Raw genomic sequence first — 12184 nt, forward strand, 5'->3', positions numbered from 1 at the left:
ATTCATTCTATCGTTCCCTATACGATTTATGTCACATAACATTATTATAATTCTTTTTGTGGTAGGTAGAACATGTTGGATGTGGGTATTTTTATGGCATATGTATGAGCCTAGCCGGCATATTTTCCTCAACGATTTCCGCTTTCCGGATATTGAACGCTTGAGACGTCTCGCATTTTCCAAATGAAAACCTCGCGTGATCACGTCTAGAATTACAAACCAAGGATTTATAATAACAATAAAAATAACCATATTTTCTTGCCATACTTTTCACTTACAATTTATTATGTTATAAGATTTTAACTATCGTTGTTTATACCTAATAAAAGTTACATTTATAAAAAAGAATGTAAATATGTACGCTGAACATACTGGGTTTGTCCAATGGCTTTTAGAGTAGCCCTGTAGTCGTAGCCCCTTGGGCACTGTCGCATAGCAGGATTTGAACAAAGGTTGTCCACTGGCTGAATGATAATATATTCTGTGTGCTTTTACCTGCATCATAATCTATTGGTATTCATTGTGGTTTATTAAACAATATGCCTTTCCATTCCATGTTATCCTACTCGTAATTTTTAGATTTTTTTTACTAAGGTTCTACGTAAATAATTACAAGATAAAAAAAGTATTTATATACCACGTTTTTAAATTTTCTGTTAAATCATACAAACTTCACAATCATATGTATTAATAATTTAGAACAAATAAGGCAATAATTGTCAAGAAATCATTTTTTTCCTATTTTGCAACAAACAAGCAAACAATAATATAGAATACTGAAATGTCATTTTGATTTCCATAGTAACGCACGTATATATTAATAATTTAGTTGCTATGACCACCCCATTAGCAACCAATAATAGTGGATTGGATTACAGATTTCTAACTAGTATTAACTGAAAATGAAATCAATTCTACTTAAAGATGGCTAAAAGTATTAAAAGAATGCATTGGCATCGTATTCTGATACATTCTAAAAGTTTCAAATGTCTAGCTAGTCGGGAAGTTAGTTAAAAATCGATTGCAAGATTTTTACTGGATAAACAACCACCGGAAAAACAAGAATACGAGCTAAGAAAAACGTGGTAAAATAGAAAGAATAAAACATACTAACTCTCAATTGCTATGGTATTTTTTTAATAATCGTGTATTCTGAAGAAGAATAATTGCATCGGCATCGAATTATAACAAATTTGTAACATAATTTCATATCATTTTACTATTGGTTTATAATCTTGTTAATTATAATTTAAATATTTACGTGTTCATTTTTTACTAGGAATTACTAACGTAATTAGTCAATAAAATAATTAATGAAAAATTGTTTTTTTATTCACATTTGTGACCTACTATAATATACGATAGCATAATCCAGTTCTAATTATTGACGATTGTAATAAAATTGTTGAAAATAAATGTAATTTTGTCTAATATCTTCATTTTATTTTAATCTTTTCTGAGATGTTATTCCTACCTATTAATTCAAATATCAAAGATACTGCTAAGCTTATATCAAAACTGTGCATTTTCTAATATATTAGTTTTCAGGAATTGTTGAAAAGACATAATTAGGATACTAAGAAATACTATCAAACGTAAGAATGGGGAAACGAAGAAATTCTACATAATATACCTAAAGTTAGTTTTATAAAATCTCATTTATATTATTGAGATTTTTTTAAGTTATTCGTTTAATGAAGAAACTTCAATAATGTCAAGTAAGTCGGATGAAATACGTCTCAGTATTATATTATATCAATTCCAGAACTATTGCCAGATAAACCCGACTATTCGCTTCAGGCGTTAATATTATCAATAGACGTTTGATTCGACACATAAAGAGAAATCTATATCTGAAACTTCATGATGCCGACAAGTTTACCGTACACTAACTCAATGATTGGAATATTCTTCAGCTGTATTTTATATTCACATAAAATATGACATATTGTATTATAATAGTAAGTTTATACAATACTTTATTTTACAACAAATTGTTGAATGGGTTCATTCATTAACAACAACTTCGTTTGTATCGGTTTATTCCGAGATTTATTGGACAAGTCTAGCAGAGTGGCCAATTTTATGGTATTGCCAACTTTTGTATACAGAATATTATTTTACATGATATTATGATACCTACCTTTATTTTACTATCCATTTTTTTTTTAATTTAGCTACTTTTTTCTTAAACGATTTTCAAACTTTGTAAGACAAGAATGTATAAAAAGAGTTAATTAAATACTTTAAAAAATCTTGTCTTAATTAAAAATCCAACGTAATAAAATTCTTTATTTACTTGACGTTTGATCAACCCTTCTAAAGGAAAGAGAATTTAGAAGGTTTGAAAAATAATGAACCTTAATTAATGGTTCGCTTGAAATACATGATTATTGTACCTATTCAAAGAAAATGCAGTCAAAGTGACAACGTAACGACGTAGTTAAAAAAAAGAAAGAAATAGAGAGAGAGAAATACAAAAGGAAACCAAAGAGTTAAAAATAATTAAAGTAATTCTTCTCTACCAGGAGAATCCTAATTATTTGAAAGTGAAGCTGAGAAAAAGGATCATGTACAATGAAGGCACTACCGGAACAATGATAAGGGGCACATTAAAATATTTTTGAAGAATGAAGAAAAACGTTTCATCAAATATTTTAACAGGAAAAAAATATTTTTTATTTATTTATATTATATTATTAATATAGAAAACAATATAGACTTCTATACTTCATAAAATCTTCCTTTGTCTGCCTTTGTTTAATTGATTTATGCCACTAGATGACAAGCTTACACCACTAACCTCCGCTATCTTTGTTCTGCTTTTCGTTGTTCTCGGATTAAGCAGTTTTCAAAACCTAACAGCACAATCAATCGAGTTGAAGGATAATCCTTTTCAAAATTTCGAAAATTCACAGGAATCTAATTATCACTGTTTTATACATAACTCAATATGCGAAATATGTGCCACTTATCGTTGTTTGGGAGGTGCCTTCTAGTTTCAATTACCTGCAATTTATATTCCTCAGTGAATTTATCTCAGTAAACTTATATTTATCATTATTTTTTCCCACATTTGTCAAAACCCTTCAAAGGGTTTCAATCAAATTGAATCACAATTTAAGGTTCACTGAATCATTCAATTACACTAACAAATATTATTAAACCATTCGGCATTCGGGATCTACGTATCTGAACTCGGTCACCAACTCGACAAGCAGACCGAAAATTCATACAGGAATGTCGGCGTAAATGCAGTACTGAACTTCGATTTGGTCTTCGCCATATTCAGGTGAAGACCGACACAATTCGTTTGGTACTTTAAATATGATAATAATAAAATATTATCGTAACTGTTCATTATTGGGTAATTGATATAAATGCATATTATGTTTGGGTGCGGGATGAAATTCCGAAGGCCGAAATCCCGAATGCTGAAATCCCGAATGGCCGAAATCCTGAATGGCCGAAATCCCGAAAGCCTAAATCCCGAAAGCCAAAATCCCGAATACCGAAATCCCGAACGCTGAAATCCCGAATGGCCGAAATCCCGAATGGCTGGAATCCCGAAGGCCGAAATCCCGAAAAACAAACATCAATAATTGCGCAATCTTGAATTCCGCAATTTTCCGCGAGAGATAAAAAACCATTTTTTGTGGAAATATAAAAAAAATAAAAAATTCAAAATACAAACATCAATAATTGCGCAATCTGCAAAACCCATTTTCCGCAAAAAATGAGGTTTTGTTTCCCTTGCAAGAATTGCGCAATTCGAGATTGCGCAATTTATTTTTGATGTTCATATATTTTTATTTTTTGTTTTTTTATATTTCCAGAAAAAATGGGCTTTTTGTCTCTCTTGTAAAAATTTCGCAATTATTCATGTTTTTATTTTTCGGGATTCCGGCCATTCGGGATTTCAGCCATTCGGGATTTCGGTATTTGGGATTTCGGCTTTCGGGATTTCAGCTTTCAGGATTTAGGCTTTCGGGATTTCGGCCATTCGGGATTTCGTCCATTCGGGATTTCAGCATTCGGGATTTCGGCCTTCGGGATTCCGGCCTTCGGGATTTCGACCCAAACCCATTATGTTTAATACAAAATATTATTGCCATGTTATTTTGACAACATGTCAAACGCCAAAATAAATTTATGTTGAAAAGTCAAAATATGTATGAAAATATGACGGGATATGTATAGCCCGAAACAACTGTCAACGTAAATAACTCAAAGTAGAATTAAGAAAAATAAACTTTGTTTCAAAACCAGTGTGTGTTTTAATATTAAAATATCAATAGACTACCTTTATATATAGTCAATTATTTTAAAGATAGAGACAAACATCAATTAAAAAGTTTACAAATATCATAGACGTAGTTAGTATTTGATCCCAAATACTTCATAAATATATACATTTGAAAATATTATTCTATGTTTTCTTTCGGTAAATTTGGTGGTGAAAATAAAATAAAATCAGAGATGAATTTATTTATTTATTCATAGACAGATTTGTTATCACGATTTATTTATGCCGTGTGTATTCTTACCTTTCCTCTGTCTAGACTACGGATAAGGTCTAGGTCAGTTGTGTCAGAGATGCCTCCGTGGACTACAAGCACTTTGTTGTTGACTACTGTTCCCAAAGGAAGCCAGCGGTAGACTCCCTCAATCAACTTCAGCAGCCTCTCAGCATTGTGCTAATCGAAAGAAAAAAATGTATATTTTAATATTATGAAATGTTATATTTTAAAATTTGATTGAATCCTGCCTTAAGCAAACTATAACCGATATACGATCAAAAATTTTGTTCTTTATCTATAAAATATCTAAAACCTTGCAATGATTTACTTTTAATTATTTTTTAATTAGTACAAGGATTAAATCGAATTTTAAAAATCATCTGCAATTTGTATTTCAATTCAATGAAAATAAATGAGTATGATTGATAAAGTGTGCAATATTTTTGTCTTATCTCCAGAGCCAACCACTACTATTATAGTTTAGTCTAGGCAGGGTTTAATTAAATTTAAAAAAAAGCTAACCAATACTATCTGCAATTTGTATTCTTAGTTCAATGAAAACAAATAATTATGACGTTTAGTGTGTACTATTTTTATCACATCCACCTATCGCTATTGTTATCATATACCCATGGCATATTTCAGAATGGCTTTTGGTTTACTTGTCAGTAATCTTCATTTTTTTTGCCTTGATTATGATTACCTAAATACTTTCCCATTGTATGTAGGTATATTCATAAACTACCAAAATCAGCTAAATTTGTTATGAAAATAGCATGTTTTTTTTAATTGTTTTAATAACTTTACGGCCCACATGCTCAGCGTAGGTCAAAATGGAGCTTTCATGGTATTTTAAGAGCATAACCCTGGACATTCCTTAAACGTTGTAGACGTTGTAGTTGTATTCTTTTAAACCTCTCGCTCTAATGTTTTAGAATATATTCATATTTCACTAGATCCATGTGCAGTGGTGTTACGATTTTTTATATTTATTAATTTTTATATGCATTTAAAAAACCATTAGTAAAATTAATGTTAACATTATATAGTGACATATTTACGATAAAAAAATATATTTTATAATCTTTGTGATCCCAAATTTGACAAGAATTACTCAACTACTGAAATATGAAGGCTGAAATATGTTTAAGGAGTGTCCAGGGTTATGTTCTGAAAATACCATACAATCTCCATTTTGACCAACGCTGAGCATGTGGGCTCTTAAGGTCATTTTATTTCATTTTTCGATGTATTCTCATTATTTACTAATAATTTTGCAAAAATAAAATATAAAATTTGCAGTTCTAAAAGAACTTGACGGTTTTTTCAATGATCTCAAAATAGCGGAATACGGAGGTAACCGATTTTGAATCTAAAATCATTAATTCATTATTTTTAATCGACAGCAATAAATTTTAAAACCGATAAATATGAAAATCAATTATTGATCTTTAATTATATTTACGTTAATTATAAAACAACACGTAAAATAAAATAAAAATTACTTAATATTTTTTGTTTTTTTACCCAAAGAAAACGTTACATGAATAAAAAAACAGAATTTAGCGGAACGACTACACACCACTAAAGTATCATATAATATTGGAGGTCTTTTAAAACTCCGTTTGATCTTTCGCAACAACAAAAGCTTACCGAGTGCCGAGACAGGTGACCGACCAGACTAGTTGTGCTTCTGATATAAGCCTCGAAGCTTCAATCCGCTTTCGAGACAAATGGCGAGCTTTTACGTGACGTGAATTCTGATAAGCTCAAGGTAAGGTCGAATTTGATGTTACCTCACCATTTAATAATTTCGCTTCCATATACGTCAAAATTTTAATAGCGGCGTAAGTTCATTAAGTGGTTGAATTCGTCAAATTTGGTCAGAAATTTCACGTGTTTTCATCATTTATTTACGCTTTAAATTTTATTACAAAAAGCAAAGTAAAAACGATTATTTTTATAATTCACTCAGGTCATTTTTGGAGGTTGTATTAAAAATACGTACGAAAAATTTATTTATATTGTTTCTATTCTATACCAATTTTGTTTGTTACGTCATTCACAACGATTAATTAAATAAATTATGCATTATATTAATAAATATTAACATAAAGCAAATAAATAATATAACTAAAATACAATAAAATACAAAAAAATATGTTAAAAATGATTAATAATATTATGCTAGTGTTATCTTTATGAAAATATTTTGTTATTAATATAATTATAATTATTTTAACATTTTATTCTTACACTATAAATATATTAGAAAATCAGATTGAATTAACTAAATATTTTAAAGAAATAATTAACAAAAGTTTACATAGTAAATTTCTGCTGCCTTGATTATTAAAGATACACATTGAATTTAAATACCTACGCTTATCGCGCCCAGTAATTTTTCTAAGCCTTATATTAATTAAATTAAAATTTGTTTCGCTTAAGAGATATACAATTAATTTGATCAATATTCTGAATTTTAGAAACTTCCTAAAATTCCCTTGTCCTGCAGGTGAAATTGGATATGGAAAGTTAATAATCCGAAATTTAATCATAAAATATTGGTATTAAATACTGAGCTGTTTTTTTAATGCTGTTTAGTATTATAAGTAGGGCGCGGACATCTTCTGTCTTTTTTTTTTAGGGTCGAACTCAAATATTGCAACATGTTTTAATTTAAAAATGCATCAATAATTTGACATACCTGTATATTTTATGAAAAATGAGTAATGTAAATGAACTCTAGTAACGTGTGATGGTAGGTACAGCAAAATAAGGATTTAATATTAATTTGCTTTAAGAAACGTTATTAGGTAATATCAAGGAATTTTCGTTAATAGATGTTTTGGTGTTATTTTATACAAACTATTAAACAATTTTATTGTCAAAATAATACATTATTTATTCAATGTAATGCATGATGGAATGAAATAATAATTACCCATGTGGGTACTTAGTGGCAATTTTACTTCTGCGATCATCGCATCCGAACTGAATGTGTCAATTCAAATGGCAGTGATTTTACTTGTGCATGCGATGCCATCATCGCACTCGATTCTACATTTTGTGCACTGTACTATATATTTTGGCTGAAATATTACAATAGATTTTGCAAACCAAATTACCTACTATTATTTAAAAACTACATTTTAATATGATGTTATTTGCATGGAGGATGTTTTGGCCCTTGGGTAAATCTACAATCTGCCTCGAACAACTCTGCATGTTTTACTCCAACAATCAAAACTCTTCGTTATCGTAATACGTGGACAGTATGTCAAACTTGTATCTACCTGCAGACTATTCATATGAATTTATTTAACAAAATTTCCCAATGCGGTAGCTAATAATATTTATAATATGTTAACATATTTAAAATGAAATGTATCATATGAAAATATATAATAGCTATGGAGGGATTTATCTCTTAAATTTCAGCTTAGCTAAATATATTTGTAATGAATGATTTATATCGCAATTGAATATAACGCAGGTAGCTTAGTTGGCAGAGCACATTGGCGCGAATCCAATGGGCGCAGGTTTGTATCCCGCTGGGCATCGTTTTATTATTGAATAAGATCTTTTCAGTGGTTAAATATTTCTTTGATGTGTTTTCAAACTATGTAGCTTCAGTTAAAAATGTTACATTGTCAAATCTTGTGAATTAAAAGTTGAATAAAAAAATAGTTCATTGGATAATTTATAATTTTCTAAAGCTCTTATTGTATAATTCACATATTTATTTGTTGTATATTAAATATCTACTTACTTATACATGTGTTGACACATATCAAACGTCGTAAAGTCCACTGAATGTCAAACTGAGAAAAATGCAGTTTTATCATACCTTGTAATACAAATGGTTGTAACATGTGAGATATTGTAAGATATTTGAATCTAATACCCACGATGGCTACAAGGATTTTTCTTCTAAGCTTCGGTGCTCGACCTCTTTCTGGCTTTGTCTGGATCCACAAAATCTACTTCTACATCCATTTTATGTTATAATTGTTTAGAAATTAAGGAAAATGATAGGTGCCATCGTTCACCTTTAGCTTGTGGACTTAAGGTGGTTTGAAAAAATATTAATCTTTCGAAACGTGATTTCATACGTAAATCGTAGACTTTTGGGAATTTGCAGTATACCATAATGTGTAGATTTGCATACTCTATTAAACGTATATCAAAAGTCATTTTTTTCAATATGTGGACTTGACGGCGTTTGATATCCATCAACACACATAATATGTATGTAATATTTTTTATCTTTGAATTCCTTACTTATTAACTTAAAAATAACAATAATGGATGAAATAGTCATACTTATAAAATTATTCTATCACTTCAATTACCTACCGATAACAAGGGCTGCGCGACTTATCAATACTCTCACTAGAGACGTATACATGTTGCTTTGTTTTAGGTATACTTATAAATTACTTCACTCACTCTTCTTTAAATTACATATCATATTGTGAACGTCGTGGATTAATAATTCTTTATGTACACAATATCCTTTAAATAGAAAGTGAGTTAAGTAAAACATTGTCTTTATGGAGCTTTCTATATTCTGTTACGCCACTGAATTGTCTACAACAACTGATTTAAGAACAATACGCATACCTAAAATAATGATAGTTAGATGGATACCATTTTCAGTCCTAATTTGAAAACATATATATCTATGCAGTGCAAGTAATACTTACCTTTTAACGTACCCTTCTTTACGAGGAATAATTATTATTGTTAGTCCATTCGCCCAACCCACTAACTTCATTCAGTAGATCGAGTAGGTACACGCTGAAAAAACAATATGCTTTATTTTTCCCATCTGCCGGATTAAACCCGCAACCCACAGTTTTATAGATGGGTACAATACATCTCAGCCACCATGTGTACAAAATCTTGTATTTCGATAAAAAATATTATATAAGTACTATATTGGTGTGTATACCACAGCTGATGATGATAAATAATATTGTATTGAAAATAATTCATTTTAAAGTTGTTTACTTTCTTCATTTATGAAGCGATTACAAGCAATTCAAAATTTGTCATCGATAGAGAACCTTTTTTGACACTTATAGTTGATAAATTTTAAACACAGCAAATTTTTCAGTGATAAAGTTACCCCATCTCATAACGTACCTATCCATATAAATCAGTCATTTAATAAATAAGTAAAAATATCACCAAGCAGTCAGTTTTTTATTAAAGTTAATTTTATATACGCAACAATATGCACCTATATTTTCTTAGTGTTATTCAATTGAAAATGTCCGTTACGATAAAATATGTTAGGTATATATACAAAAAAATTTTAAACTTTCATATTAAGTGTTTATTAAAGTCACTGTCACAAAGACTGTCATTTTATATCATGAATAGTTTTTTTACGCTTTACATGCATTTAAATCAAATAAGAATACCTAAATACATGATTAAATGGGCGTGTCTGGAAATCTGTAGGTACATATTATGCAGTTCGCCGTATCTCACTTCACCGTGAAATATTGTATCGGTAATAATATATGGTCGTATTTTCTTTTATTTTGTTAACTGTCAATTCATGGTGGAACTACATTGTATTGTTGTTTTTATTTAATAAAACGCAATTTTTTTTTTATAGTACTTATGAAAGAAAGAAAATGTCCCACTGAGGCGGACGAAACCGGTTCTAATCTATTGATTAAAAGTGGAATAAGTACTACAAAAAAATGCGTTTTATTAAATAAAAACAACAATAAATATGGTCGTATATTAAAGACCGTCCAACCTCTTTAGGTCGTATAGTACTGAGATAAAATTCATCTCTAAATAAAACACGGTTTTTGTCGGTTTACATGAAGCTAGTGGCAAACAAATTTTGAAAATAGCCGATTACTGGATAATTTTTTGTTAGGTTAGGTTTTCATTATTGAATTAATGAATTTTGACACAATCGGCTATGAAAATTTAATTAATATTCATATTGAATCTAATAAAATTGGATACCTTGTAGTATACGGCCATCTCTTTCCAATAGAAAGCTTACCGCAAATTGTGCCACGGTGAAATGTATTACGTACAGTTTACATGTAACCTTAAATGGGACGGGCGGTGACTTTTTTTTTAAATTAATGGTAACCTACATTTTATCTACTTAAGGTTTAATAGTTAATTTTATTACGGTAAGTAGTAAAGTGTGTGGCATTGCGGATTAGTAAGTAGCTCTGTAATATTCTAAATCTAAATATTTTAACGTAATATTTATAATGAACGGAAGTAAAAATCTAAAACATTATTATATTGCAAAACCTTTAGAAGAACGCAATTACGGCTGACGCAATATATTATAATTATATAATAATTATTCAAACGAATATTTCCAGAGAACCTATTGTTTTGATACATACTTGGTAATGGTATCAATATGATATTTCAAGAAGGTCCACGGACAAAATCTTTCAATATTTGTAGGTATCTATTAATTGGTATTTGTATGTATAATAGTTGTACGTACCTACAAAAAAGTTCTTAGATATATATTAATTATTAAAACATGTATCTTACGCGCATTGTATAAAATGGTTCACTATTGCTTACAATAAAATTGCTGCAATAAAAAGAACGATAAATGTAGTCACCCGAGAATTTTAATTGCTACATGTGAATAACAATTGTTTGCAATACGCCGCTTAGCTAAAATTATTTTCGCAAAGTAATTATGATAAGTACCTTCACTGGCAGAAAAAACAACTGACAAATTGTAGAATTCCATACTAAGAATAATTTGGGCAAAAGTCTCCTTAAGATATTGGATTCGTCCACCAATTTAATGTGTTTTTTATGGGTTGACGGTTAAAAACGTGAACAGTCCGGCGTTTAATTATAAGTATATACAAGAGTTTTACAAAGTGGTGGCAATTACCTCCTTTAGGGGGGGGGGGGGCGAAAACTGAAAGACTACAAGTACCAAATGGAATATAGAATGGTATACATGGTATGTTTTTATTAATTATAAAATATAAACACTTCCGGTTTTGGTATTTATTCATGGTTCACAGAGATTTAATCAATATTAATAGAGATTACTTGAAACGGTACACAAAAAAGATTAACAAGATAAGATGATTCGCTCGACCAAATAACCAAATAATCTTGCCAAAGAATTAGTTCAGTTCAGGTACGTATCACACTTGACAACTACAAACCACATTTATCGTTAGAAATGAATCTTGATAGTGTTGGGTGCATAGTTTCAAAAATAGAGGACCTGTATGATCAAAAGGGTCAGAGCTAATCAGACTAAGCTGACTGGCTGTAAGACCGTAATAGACAAAAATTACGAAGTTAACATAAAGTTAAATCTTCATTCATCTTCATAGCGCTTGCGGCGTTCAGTCAATGGGCAGCGCTATCTGTCTCTTTTTGAAGTCACGCCGCTACAATGGTTAAGGCGAATTTTTTGCCTCAATTTACGATCAAATGTGACTTCAACGCCATCTAAAGGCATCTACAGGCATCTACCATGAATTTCTAAAAATGTGTTACTAAAAACTTTCGTCGATCGCAACCAGATGGCGATAAAATATAAAATAAAATATTGTGTGTCGCCAGATATTAAAAATCATAAGCTTGATAAAAATGCATTTAAATTTATTATATATTTACTTACCTAT

General features: G+C 29.9%; 1 protein-coding gene across 1 annotated transcript in view; it reads right to left on the minus strand.

Annotated features, from left to right (window-relative positions):
- rdgC (retinal degeneration C) overlaps window positions 1-12184 on the minus strand; it is a 350015-nt gene that overhangs the window by 81991 nt on the left and 255840 nt on the right. Inside the window, exon 10 of the mRNA XM_085959019.1 lies at window positions 4548-4697. Within this exon, the coding sequence (XP_085815145.1) occupies window positions 4548-4697 (150 nt within the window). The remainder of the gene's footprint in view (window positions 1-4547; window positions 4698-12184) is intronic.

The sequence above is a fragment of the Rhyacophila brunnea genome, unplaced genomic scaffold, assembly GCF_057557595.1.
Source record: "Rhyacophila brunnea isolate RB1 unplaced genomic scaffold, BYU_Rbru_1.0 scaffold_8, whole genome shotgun sequence".
Taxonomy (NCBI): Eukaryota; Metazoa; Arthropoda; class Insecta; order Trichoptera; family Rhyacophilidae; genus Rhyacophila; species Rhyacophila brunnea.